This window comes from Mobula hypostoma, chromosome 18 (genome assembly GCF_963921235.1).
Source record: "Mobula hypostoma chromosome 18, sMobHyp1.1, whole genome shotgun sequence".
Lineage (NCBI taxonomy): Eukaryota > Metazoa > Chordata > Chondrichthyes > Myliobatiformes > Myliobatidae > Mobula > Mobula hypostoma.
In genome coordinates, this window is record NC_086114.1 from 15126210 (window position 1) to 15140212 (window position 14003).

General features: G+C 43.9%; 1 protein-coding gene across 2 annotated transcripts in view; it reads left to right on the forward strand.

The window, feature by feature from the left end:
- LOC134358358 (collagen and calcium-binding EGF domain-containing protein 1-like) overlaps positions 1-14003 on the forward strand; it is a 221731-nt gene that overhangs the window by 182673 nt on the left and 25055 nt on the right. For both annotated transcript variants that reach the window (XR_010020867.1, XM_063070488.1), the window contains exon 11: positions 7089-7276. Coding sequence is in view for 1 of the 2 variants with exons in the window: in XM_063070488.1 (XP_062926558.1) it covers positions 7089-7276 (188 nt within the window). In the remaining variant the exon portion in view is untranslated. The remainder of the gene's footprint in view (positions 1-7088; positions 7277-14003) is intronic.

Consider the following 14003-nt stretch of genomic DNA (forward strand, 5'->3'; position numbering starts at 1 on the left):
GAAACACCTTCCTGGATGTCATCCCAAGGTATATTTTTTTTCTGCAACTCTCTTTACTATCTGCAAACTACAGATCACCCAAAACTTTGCTGTCTAAGACACCACACCACCTCCTGCTTGTCCACTATACCTTCTAAATGACCACTGTTGTCTGCTGATGAATCAGTGCCCTGATTTTAAAAACTCTACCCTTTTGACTGATGCCTGTATGATCTTGTCGCTTGTTATCTTTGATATCTCTGTGGACCTCTCACTTCAGCCGTCTACTCATCCCCAAGTTTATTTGCTCTAACACACACAGTTGACCTTGCATCTACCATATTTCATGGTAGGAGGAATAAAGGCATAGAATATTTTCTAAACGGGGAGAAAATTCAGAAATCGGATGCAAAGGGACTTGGGAGTCCTTGTGCAGGATTCCCTGAAGGTTAACTTGTAGGCTGAGTCGGTGGTAAGGAAGGCAAATGCAATGTTAGCATTCATTTCAAGTGGACAAGAATATAAAAGTACAAATGTAATGCTGGGTTTTACAAGGCATTTTATAAGGCATTGGTCAGTTTCGGCATAGGAGAGTATCCTGAGGAGGTTCACAAAAATAATTCCGTAAATGAACGGGTTAATATATGAGGAGTGTTTGATGGCTCCGGGCCTGTACCTGATGGAGTTTAGAAGAATAATGGGGGAATCTCATTGGAACCTAGCGAATATTGAAAGGCCTAGATTGTAGAGAGAATGTTTCCTATAGTGGGGGAGTCTGGAACTAGAGAGCACAGCTTCCCTTTAGGATGGAGATGAGGAGGAATTTATTTAGCCAGAGGGTGGTGAATCTGTGGAATTCATTGCCACAGACAGCCTTGGAGGCCAAGCCAATGGGTATATTTAAAGCAGAGGTTGCCAGGTTCTTGATTAGTAAAGGCAGCGAAGATCACAGGGAGACAGCAGGAGAATGGGGTTGAGATGGATAATAAATCAGTCATGATGGGATAGCGAAGCAGATTTACTGGGCCTAAATCTATTCTAAATAAAGCTCTCCATCTCGTATTCTTCCTTTAGGAGATTTGTTTGATTCCACCTCTGTGATCAAGCTTTTGGGTATCAGAGTTTTAGATACGAATAAATGGGTAGCTCAGTAGCACAATCTCCTGAGGAGTTACTTCACAACTCCAATTGGGATTGTTCAATCCCAACATCCGCGACTGTAAGGACTTTGCATGTTCTCCCCACAGCAGCATGGGTTTTTTTTCTGTATCTCCCACGTCCCAAAGACACGCAGGCTGGTACGTTAATTGACAGCCTCAAATTATCCCTGGCATTTGTGGTAGAATCTGAAGGGAGTTGACAGGAGAATGGATCAGACTTTTCTGAGTGTGCTGCATACACTCAATGGGCTGAATGGCCTCCTATGTCACAATAAATATGTATCAAGGGATGTACGATTTGTGCATGAAAATGGTAAGGGTAAAGGCTCATCCTTGATGTGTGTGAATGGTAAAGTAGGCACTAGAGACCTACAGGTCTAATTCTGTCTCATTTATGTTCTTAAGCTTAATGTAAGCCCTCTTCAGTCTGTGAACACCCATTTTATGTACAGCCTGTACGTACAATCAAGTGTTTGTACACCAACGGGATGCATTTGCTGACTGCTCAAAGCCTCTTCTGCCAGGTGGGAGTGAACGCAGACACTTTCCTGATTTGTGAATTGTTGCTGTGGTCTCGGTAACAGGACCTTGTTGGAACCTGGGGAGGATCTGTATCTCCTTGAGCTTTTCTTATATTTATTGCAAAGTTGGTTATGCTTATTTCTGTTCTCTAGTGTCTGTTGAGCCACTAAGGAAATAGATGACCACATTGACCGATATGACTGGTGGCTGGGTCTCACTGGGACTACACAGAGGAGGAGGGTGGTACAGAAGTTTGGTTTTGGAGACATTGATTCTTAGGCCAAAAAGAGTGGCAGCAAACGAGAAGCGGTCTGCATTAATCACATTAACACCAGTAGCAACCAGGGCTGAGTCGTCCGCATACAGAAGCTCTCTGACGCATATCTCTCTTGATTTGGTTGGGGCTTTGAGTCTTGATAATTTTCCATCTGAGTGAGTCCTGATGTACACACTTTTGTCCAAGTTATTGGATTAGATTAGATCATGAGGACACGCAGTCCCCTTTTATTGTCATTTAGTAATGCATGCATTAAGAAATGATACAATGTCTTTCCAGAATGATATCACGGAAACACATGACAAACCAACTTGAAAACTAACAAAAACCACATAATTATAACATATAGTTACAAGTGCAAAACAATACCGTAATTTGATAAGAACAGACCATGGCATGGTAAAAGTCTCAAAGTCTCTCGAAAGTCCCATCATCTCACACAGACGGTAAACCTCCTGCACCGCCAATTTGCTGATGCAGCATACTGGAAGCATCCGACCACGGTCCGAGTCCGTCCGAAAACTCTGAGCCTCTGACCAGCTCTCCGACACCGAGCACCATCTCTGCTGAGCGCTTCGACCCCGGCCCTGGCAACAGGCAATAGGCAAAGCCGAGGACTAGGGGTCTTCGTCTCCAGAGATTCTCGATTGCGCAGTAGCAGCGGCAGCGAAGCGGGCATTTCAGAAGTTTCTCCAGGTGCTCCTCCGTGCTTCTCACGGCTGTCTCCATCAAATCCGGATTGTGCACGACCCTCTAGTTAACACATAATTGATATCATTCGGAACGGCCGCGCGCACTGCATCGCGCTACCATCTCCTCCTCCCTGGTCCATTATGGTCATTATTTCCAAAACTGCAGCAAGATATAGTGTGAACAAAGCTGGAGCAAGAACGCATCCCTGTTTTACCCCGTGGTTAATGGTGAAGGCTTCACTGACATCTCCTCCGATAGATACTTTGCCAGACATGTTCTCATGAAACAACTTGATTGATTATTGTAACCAGCCTATCCAGACAGCCATAAGTTTTCAGCACTTCCCAGAGTGTTTCTCTTTCCACCGTATAAAATGCTTGTGAGAAATTGATTGTGTTGTGTCACAGGCATTTACGCCAAATATTACACATCAAGTGGCAAGGGAGGGTACCAGATGTGGAGATGCTCAAACGTGCTGGGACAGTCAGCATAGAGTCGCTCATTACAGCTTCTCAGCTGTGTTTGGTCATGTCACAAGAATGAGTGATGATCGTTTACCCAAAGCTGTTTTCAACGGCGAGCTACATGAAGGAACGAGGAGGCATGGTGTTCAGAAGCTGCCCTACAAAGATGTGCTCAAGCGCCATATGAAGAACACCGACCTGAATGTCAACACCTGGGAGAAAGATGCTTTCGACAGAAGAAGTTGGCACTGCATTGTCAAGAAGTCAATCCCAGCTATCGAGGAGAAAAGGCAGAAGAAATATGAAGCAGGTCATGAACGCAGTCATTCAATGATAGACCAGTCAAATCACAAATGCAACCGATGTGGGAGACAGTGCTGGCCTTGTGGCCCGTAGACGTGCCTGCAGAGACTAAACTCTCAGCACAGTCAACATCCAAATCGATGGACAGCCGAAGAAGAGAAGAAGGAAATAGATGAAGCATTTAAATTCATCCCAGATACTTTGAGTAAGAATGAACTACCATCTTTTTCTCATGACATAGCTCCCAACATCAAACCACAAGGTACCAAATGACATAATCCTAATAGATCCATGTAATTCTCAGTATCATATTTTATTTTAATAACACCCTGATCAAGTTGTTTGATTCATTTTGCTACATCAGGGATGGTACGTAATGGAAATCAAAAAAAAAAGCGGATACGGGAAATCTGAAATACAAACGAAAATACTGGAAACACTCAATAGATCAGACAGCATCTGAAGAACAGTCTCAGACATAACATGTTAACTGTTTCTCTTTTCACAGATGCTACCTGACCATAAGACCACTAGTCCATAGGATATAGGAGCAGAATTAGGCCATTCAGCCCACCAAGTCTGCTCACTATTCCATCATGGCTGATTTATTATCCCCCTCACCCCCATTCTCCTGCCTTCTCCCTGTAACCTTTTTAAATGGAAATTGTGACTCGTCATTGGGAAGCTATTTATTAAGCAAACTTACACAAGGAGGTCAAATTAGGTCTCGGTAGAGGTAAGCAGAAGGACAAAGAGCAATTAATTCTTTATTTTAAATAATAACGATTGAATCTTGAATCTTTAATCTTGCATTAGCTTTTAAAAAATTATTCTGTTATAAAAGATACAAATGCTGGAACAAGTTAAAGAGGATGAGTGAGTGCCTGTTGCTGCTGTTGTTTTTTTGCTCCAGAGGATGACTCCGAATCATGGAGCTTTTGTGGGAAGCAGAGATCAGTAATAGGTGAACAGCCTCAGAAGAGTGTTGGGTTGAACAGAGTTCTATTCATCGGCCTACCACAGTCTCACTTGCCCACACCTAGCTGAGCTGCATCCGGAGCTGTCCAGAATCTGCCTTTTAACTGTCGTCTCTTGTTCATTTAAGCACTGTGCCTGTCATTCTAGCTTTAATAGAGCATGCACATGCATGATGTGGGTTAAGTGTGTGGTGTGCCGAATGCATATTGTCAATACGGCACATGAGTATAACTGCATTGTGTTGTGTGAGTGAGAGAGAGACCTTTCATGCAATTCCATTCTGCTGAAGATTCCACCCTTAAGAACCTCAGCAATGTCACGAGATCCACTAAGAGCTTCCAGCATTTTACAAGGTTTACTTTATCTAGAGATGGCAAATGATACCCGTGTACAGAGTTGCGTGATTCCATACCGAAAGCAGAAGACTTTTCTGCGGTCTCAACAACACTGACACAAAGGCGACAGCTGCTGCACCTGGAAATACTTTGTGTTCTCTCCAGTTTAATGCAACTTTGATGTTACACATCATAGATTATTGACATGCACAAGTGCCTCTAACTTCAACACAGGAAGTCTACAAAAGCATGGAGATAAAGCGACAACAGAAATGGAATTTGAAACAAGTAGCACAAAGGAAGGTCAGGCTTCTGTGCATGAGCTATGTGTGAAAGTAAGTACTCAATACACATAGACAGAGGCTTTAAATATGACATCTTAATTATGGTTTTACCTTTGGTGTCAGTGGCATCACATGATCAATGACAGCAGTTGCTCTGATGTGTTTCATTCCATCATTCCACGGTCAAAGTCACTTAGATCACGTTTCTTCCCCCATCCTGATCTTTGGTCTGAACAGCAACTGAACCTCATGACCACATCTGCATGCTTTTATGCATTGAGTTGCTGCCAGGTGATTGGCTGATTAAAGATTTGCATTCACGAGCAGGTGCACGGGTGTACCTAATAAAGTGGCCACTGAGTGTAAGCTGAAGTATTACCCGATGCTGTCCAATATTTGCAGCTGACAGTGCATGGCTAAGTAGGGATCCAAATGTGGTTAAATACATTTCTGATTAGAAAATAAAATAAATGAGCACAATCCACCATTGCTGGACAAACCTAGATATTCCTGGAAATTTAGAATGATTTAGCATCATTCCCGGATGTCCGGCATCCTAACATGCTTCACCATGTGGTTTGGAAACTGTACTGCGGTAGATAGGAGGGCTCTACAGTGATTATTTAAAACAGCCCACTGGCACCAGCCTGCCCGTCACCAAGGACATACATATAGAAAGGTGCCGGAAAAAGGCCAGCAACATCATGAAGGGTCCTGTCCACCCTGCACGTGGACTGTTGGTCCCACTCCCATCAGGAAAGAGGCCACACAGCATCCACGTCAAGACCACCAGACACAAAACCAGTTACTTACCCCTAGTCATCGGGTTGATCAACCATTTACCCACCCCACCACTACCACTTTATCATGTCCTGTCACCTTACGTATCTGGTGTCACTCGTTTTATAAACTAATCTTATGTACTTATACTTAATGTGTTTTATTGTGTTCTTTATGCTTATTGTGTTTTTTTATGCGGCATCAGATCCAGAGTAACTATCACTTTACTCTCTTTTACACTTGCATACTGACAAATGTGTGACAATTGTGTATTTAAGGTTGTCATAGCGGAAGGAGGTAGTGGAGATAAGATCCCACTACCTATTAAATGCTCCCAATGTCGTGCATCTCAAATAGCCTCTGACAACTAAGTCCAGCTCCTGGCCTGACAGGGGAAAGGGCAAAGGCTGGTTACTGGCGCATTAGAACCAGTCACTTCGGGTAGATGGGTCTCACCAGCCGTGGTTGGCAGCTCATCCGGGAGAAGGAAAACTCGGATCTCAAACCTCTGCTGCCTTGCGTGGGAAAGGCTTTGGTAGCAATCTCCCAGGAAATATCTGGAGCTGGAGCCCCTAAGGCAGTCCAACATTGAACTCAACACTGACTGGCAAATCCTGCGATGCCGCTGGTGCCAGACTATGTTGATCTCTGCCGTTCCTTTGGATTCATCAGCTGTGTGGAGAGAGGGAGCTTGCTGCATGTGCAACAGCTTTCCCTCCACATCTTACAGCCCGGGCTTGTGTTTCACATACACAACTAGGACGCAACGTGCATGGTCGACCCTGGCCAATGGAGGGCCCACTGATGAAAGACAATATGCAGTCTTGAATTTAATTAAACACTTTAAGGGAATCTGATAAGATAGGAAGGGAAACAATTTCTGTAGATTGGAGAGTCAAGGACCAGGGCCATGACTGTTAGTAAAATGTATCTCATGGTGACTTGTTATATATGTACTTTGATAATAAATTTACTTTGAAATTTGAACAATTGACCTGAGCATTGTCACTGCTAATTCAACTATAATTTAATGCACAATAGAACTACCTGCTTTCATGTTGCATGAGGGATATTTTGGTTTTACTCATCTTGATTTGCTTTGCTGGCTCCAAACCCTGGTCCATATCTCACTCAACTCACAGGCACGAAGAAATCCATTCTCCTGTGTGGGGTTTCTGCCACACATAAAGAACAAACCTGCCCTTTTAAGATCTGAAATAGAAAGAATAAACCACTCACTTCAGTAAACAGGAAAGCAGGGTGTTGCTGTAAAAACTGATCATTGATTGTTATTGGATAAATCTATTTTTCAGGGCCCCCCTGGATCATTTGATTTCCTCCTACTGATGATGGCTGACATCAGACATGATATAATCGAACTGCAGGAACAAGTATTTGGCGAGCGACGGGGCATCACTCTTGACACTCTGCCCCTGGACGCACAAGACATGGGATCAGGGCAGGAGGAAGTGCTTCCCACAGAGTCTGGCAGTAGCAACAGGTGACTGGATCTTCCCTGCTCTATTGAACACGCCTTTGTCTCCTATTCTTATAAGACTTGGTCAGATCAATCAATCTCCACGGATTGTGCCATGAACTACTTACAGTATTTGATATATAACTGATGTTTGGTTGTTTCCAAGGGGGAAAGTTATACTCTCCTGCTACACATCCAATCCCACTGCCAATCCTGTCTGTAATCACTCTGCCCTCCATTGCTTACCTTGTCCTTCTTTATTTTATTTTATTTAAGGATACAGCATAGTTACAGCCCCTTCTGGTCCAACGAGCCCACTCTGCCCAATTACACCCATGTAATCAATTAATGTACTAACCCAAGCAACACACACAGAATGCTGGAGGAACTCAGCAGGCCAGGCAGCATCTATGGTCACCGTTTTGGGCGGAGGCCCTTCATTAGGACTTGTTTGTGATTGAAGCTACTAACTCATACGTCTATGGGATGTAGGAGGAAACTGGAGCACTCGGAGGAAACCCCTGTGGTCAAGGAGAGAAGGTACAAGTGGCAGGTATTGAACCCAGATCACTGGCGTGGTGAAGCCTTACACTAACCACTACGCTACTGTGCTGCCCCTCTTTAGCAAGACCAGCTCTATCTCCCTTCCACCCTCTCTCTTCTGCTGATGTTTGGCTCAATAGCCTGGATCTGATTCCTTCTCGACATCCTCTGCCTTTGGTCACATCACTCATCTATTATTAAGGCATCCGTTAGTCTTTTGAGACCATGGATCTGCGCCTGGAAAGCCTTCACTCTCCAGGATGCAGGCCCGGGCAAGGTTGTATGGAAGACCAGCAACTGCCCATGCTGCAAGTCTCCCCTCTCCACGACACCAATGTTGTCCAAGGGAAGGGCATTAGGACCCATACAGCTTGGCACCAGTGTCGTCGCAGAGCAATGTGTGATTAAGTGCCTTGCTCAAGGCAACGATCCCTCGGCTGGGGCTTGAACTCACGACCTTCAGGTAGCTAGTCCAATGCCTTAACCACTTGGCCACGTGCCCACATACCTAATCCTGTTCAAATGAAGCGCTTGGAAGTTTTATTTTGCCACAAGCTGGTTGGAAGTGACTCCTGCTGACCTCTGCCCCCGATCGTTGGCTGACACTGGTCTTAGCTGAGTGGGTGGCGCTCTCACCTCTGCGTTAGGAGGCTCGTAGTGCAAAGGCCTGAACAGGCATTCACAGGCGGACATTTTAAAGCAATATTCAGAGAAGATGTCTGTCCCTGGAGACATGAGAGACCGCAGATGCTGAACTCTAACAGTCAGCTGGAAAAACTCAGTGGTTCAGGCAGCATCTGTGGGGAGGGGAAGAGGAAAGAGAAGGAATTGTCACTGTTTCAGGTCGAAACCCTGCCGGTTCCTTTCCCGACCGCCCTCCCCACAGATACTGCTGAACCTGCTGAGCTCCTCCAGCAGATTGTTTGTTGCATCATCCATCAATAATTGATTCCTCTCATGGTTTTAAAAGCTGCGTGACACAACGCTGATACCTCCACCTTGCTGACAGATTTACTGGTCGTTATCACACTGCTATTTATGGGTGTCTCTCTGAGTGCCAGTTGGACGCTGCACTTCCTGCAGCAAGGGCAAAGTATTCGAAAGGGCTTCTCAGGCTGAAAAAAGCTTCAGGATATTCTGAGCTCATGAATCATTACTACAAGAGGAAAAGCTGCCCTTGTATTTTTTTTTGCCAACTTTCCTTCCAGTAGCAACTCAATGCAGCTGCCAAGGCCTTAGCCCTCTGGAATTTCCTCTCCCTTTCCTCCATTAAGAGAGTCCATTTTTAAAAAAACCTGTATCATTGCCAGAAGTTGAACATTATCTTACGTGGCTAAGTGGCAATTTTTGAATGAGGAGACTTCTTTCAAGTGACTTGCAGTGTAGGCCTACATTTAAATGGCGCCAGAACAATGAATGGTCCTTTTATTTTAAAACAGACATCTTGGAATCATTTAAAGTACTTTCCCTGTGGTGAGCAGAGAGAGTTAGGTTGAAATAATCTCAGGACTGAACAGTCACTGATTATAGTTATCGGTGGTTTTAGGGAATCATAAAGGAGTCCATGGTTTTACTGAATGAACTGAACAAACACAAAATGCTGGAAGAACTCAGCATGTTAGGCATCACCCATGAAGTGGAATAAACAGTCGGGTCTTCAGACCGAAACCCACTGCCCTCCACTCTCTCTCCACCAATCCCAACCTCACTATCAAACCCGCAGACACGCGGGATGCTATTGTGGTCTGGGGGGACTGGCTTTTACCTTGCTGGGGCCAGGCGGCAACTCTCAGACACCTCCTCTTATATCTTTGTGTGTTCGTCCATCATCGACGTCGATGAGGACCTCAACACCATTATGATGGTGTCGAGGCTAGCGCATGATTTGGATTTAAGTGTGGGAGATTTGCGCAGCGTCAGCCTCACTCTCTCTTCCCAATTCCCATCTGGATCCAGTGGCAAGACAGAGTTGAGACGGCTGGAGATGGGACTAGGCACAGTGGATGACCAGGAAGTCTTCTGTGTCTTGTTCTGCTCTACACGTTCCACGACGCTTGCAGAGACTGCCTTCTTGATCCTCTTATATAATCCTTGAAAAAGACCCCTCTCAGGAGCATCAGGCCATCGTCTCCTGCACCATCACAGACCTCATCAACTCCACAGAGCTCCCACCAACCTCGCAATTCCCTTACTCAGTACTGCTCATTCCTACCTCTTGCAAAGTAAGCCCTAATGAAGGGTCTTGGCCCAGAACACCCACTGTTCATTCCTCTCCATAGATGCTGCCTGACTTGCTGAGTTCCTCCAGCATTTTCTGTTGGTTCCTCTGAATTTCTAGCATCTGCAGAATCTCTCATGTTTGTGTTGTTGAATGAATTGTCCAGCTTAGATCCAAGTCTCAGTACCTCTACTGCCCCCCCATAAAGCCATATTTCCCTTCAAGCATATGACCAATGGTTCCATTTAATATCAGAGAATGCATACAGTATACAACCTGAAATTCTTACTCTTCACAGACATCCATGAAACAGAAGAAAAACCCTAAAGAATGAATGACAGTAAAACGTTAGAACCCCAGATGCTCCCTCTCCCCTCCCACACACGAGCAGCAGCAAAGCATCAATCCTCCCCATTCACCTCCTCCCACTTATTCCAGCAGAAAGCGTCAGCCCCCACCACAACCCTCCAAGCATTAGCAAGCCTCCAGAGGTCACGAGCTACAGACCATCAAAAACCACTTTCATCCCTACAGTTCGACATCCCACAGGCTCTCTCCTTCTCATTAACGAGGGCGAGAGAGGTATCACTCCTTCCACAGCAAGGGAGGGGGCAACAGCTCACTGTTTCGATGTTACAGGCTGCAGCACTGCTATATTTCGAATTTCCAGTGAGATGTAGAAACACAGAAAACCTACAGCACAATACAGGCCCTTCAGCCCACAAAGCTGCACCAAACATGTCCTTACCTTAGAACTACCTAGGCTTACCCATAGCCCTCTATTTTTCTGAGCTCCATGTGACTATCCAGGAGTCTCTTAAAAGACCCTATCATTTCCACCTCCACCACCACCGCCAGCAGCCCATTCCACGCACTCACCACTCTCTGTGTAAAAAACTTACCCCGACATCTCCTCTGTACCTACTTCCAAGCACCTTAAAACTGTGCCCGTCCCGACAGAATCCAAGACTGAAACCTCTTAATACGGTTTAGTCCTGATCCTAATACTTAGCATAAAGAATTTCTTTTTCGCTGCTAGCTTTGTTTCCCCAAGTTAATTTAAATGTCTTAAATAACGTGAAACAGCATCCGACTGAGCACAAGTGAAATTTTGGACCAGAAACATTGACTTTGCTTTTCTCTCTCAAGATACTGCCTGACCTGCTGTTTCTTTTCCAAATTTTCAGCATCTCCAATATTTGCTTTTTAAATGTTTAAATGTGAAAATTAGAGTGCATCAGGTAAAAATCATCCCCATGATTTGCACTATTATCTGAATTAATTGCACCATGCATTGGTCGGTTTTGATTTCATATCTACTATCCCTTGCTAATGACATGGTATTGGAGTCCTGCTGAAGGGTCTCAGCCCAAAACATCGACTGTACTTTTTTCCATAGATGCTGCCTGGCCTGCTGAGTTCTTCCACCATTTTGTGTGTGTTGTATTGGGGTCATGCTGCCTACAAAGTACTTACACTATACAACCACTTTAACGAGATTATTTACTGTGTACATAGAGGCAATTTTTTCTCACATTTGTGTGTGAATATTTCTTTGGAAAGTACATGTAGAATTGTTACAAAAGAAGGTCCTTCAAATCACCAAGTCAACACTGGACTGCTAATGTCTTCCTTCCTCCTTTTTGAAGTTTTTAATTTCGCTTCCGTTACAACATTTGCAATTGCAGCTGCACTTCACATTTAATTTGTTGTGCAGGCACGTTGTAACATTTTATAGGGCACTGTAAATGCAAAGGGATTTATATGAAATTTACCCGGATAAATTACAAGGCAGTTTGCTGAGCACCTGATACTGAGTTTAAAAGCTGTGCGTGGATTCTTGCTTTTCAGTAGCCAATGCACTCAAGTGACAGCATACTGCTTTAAACAAAACAAGCTGGCCTATTTAATAAGGCAGATATAAAGGGAAACCTGTGTGTGTTCATTAAACTGCGCACAGCTGCCTGCAGTTCTGCTGAAGGCTAAGGAAAGCACTTGCAGTCCATTGAGCTACTGTGCAGACCGTCCCATAAGACCTTAAGACATAGAAGCAGAATTAGTTCATCTGGCCAATCGAGTCTGCTCCACCATAGCTTCATCGCAACAGATTTATTATCCCTCTCAACCCCATTGTCCTGCCTTCTCCCCAAACCTTTGATATCCTTACTAATCGAGAACCTATCGGCCTCCGCTATAAATATATTGAATGACTTGGCCTCCACATCCATCTGTAGCAATGAATTCCACAAATTCACTACTCTCTGACTAAAGAAATTCCTCCTCATCTCTGTGCTAAAGGGACTTCCTTGTATTCTGGGGCTGTGTGCTCTGGTCGCACACTTTCCCTCTATAGGAAACATCCTCTCCACATCCACTCTGTCTAGGCATTTCAATATTCAACAGGTTTCAGTGAGACTCCCCCTCTTTCTTCCAAACTCCAGCAAGTACAGGCCCACAGCCATCAAGTGCTCCTCATACGTTAACCCTTTTAATCCCAGGGTAATTCTTATTTGCCTCCTCTTGGGCCCTGTCCATTGCCAGTACATCCTTTATTAGATAAGGGGCTCAAAACTGCTCACCATCTTCCAACTGCAGCCAAACCAATGCTTCATAAAGCCTTGGCATTACATCCTTGCATATATCATATTCCATTCCTCTCAAAATGAATACTAACTTTGCATTTGCCTTCATTACTGCTGATTCTCGAGTACCTTTGCTTCTCTGATTTCTGAATTTGAACACCATTTTGAAAATAGTCCATGCCTTTATTCCTTCCACCAAAGTTCATTTCCCTACATTGTATTCCATCTGCCACTTCTTTGCCCATTTTCCTAATTTATTGAAGTTCTTCTGCAGACTCCCTGCTTCCTCAACACCCAATACATGCTCCTCCCCATAGTCATAGTCATAGTCATACTTTATTGATCCCAGGGGAAATTGGTTATCCTCTGCAGACTTGATCAGTTCCATCAACCAGATCAACAACAAAATGTCTCCACAACATTATTTGCTATATCTTCTAGGTGAACCATTTTCTACTAATACACACAGCTTTTTTCAATAGCAGAGGCATATAGCCTGCATTCTATTTTTGACCAATATCCTCTCCTGATTTCTGTTGTCATGATTTCTGGTCAGACTTCTGTGTCAATATTTAGCATAAAAATTGCTATGCCAACAATTTGTTTAGCTTTTTTTTGCCACTATGCAATTTTAGTTTCAGACCTGCATCTCACCTTGTACATACTGTAAATAATATCTCATAATTATCAAATGATTGCAGGAGATATCACTGACAATGTACTATATCTTATAAAGATTTTGCAATGGATGTTATGTTTATGACACAAATTTGTAACTGTTATCCTGTAAAATATACAGATGATTGTCCTTGTCCTTTACGAAAGCCTTTAAGAGTATTTGTGTCTCAGGTTCATAGTATTCCTGAGATCCTTATGTTTGAATGTGCATCTGTGAACTTACAGAATGAAAAATATACTCAGGTATTTTTGTATCTTTGCACTGTGTTCGATAAAAAAAAGGAAGGTCTTGTGGGAGGAAAGGGTTAGGTTGATCTTATAGAAGGTTAGAAGGTCACCACAACGTCGTGGGTCGAAGGCCCCTGCTGTGCCATGATACTCAATGTTCTATGTATCTGTTCAGAAATTATTTGTGCACCATCCTCTTTTGTGCCTGTTGAGTTCATTTGAACCTTCTTGAATTACAATCATTTTCCTCAGACTCCTAGTTGAGAGAAGTAGGAAGAGAAACAGAAAAGCATCAGAGGTGAAATTATACTCTTTATAACTTCCACTATCGCTTCCAAACTGAATAATAAATAGTTGTTGTCCCACACTGGGCAGCAACAAGATGTTGCAATAAATTCAGCATCATAAATCAGAACGTGGGAGGGTGGGAGTGCTTCAGTGTCCACACTGACCAATGGGACCAGCTCATACTGTGATGTCTTCAGTGTCCACACTGACCAAT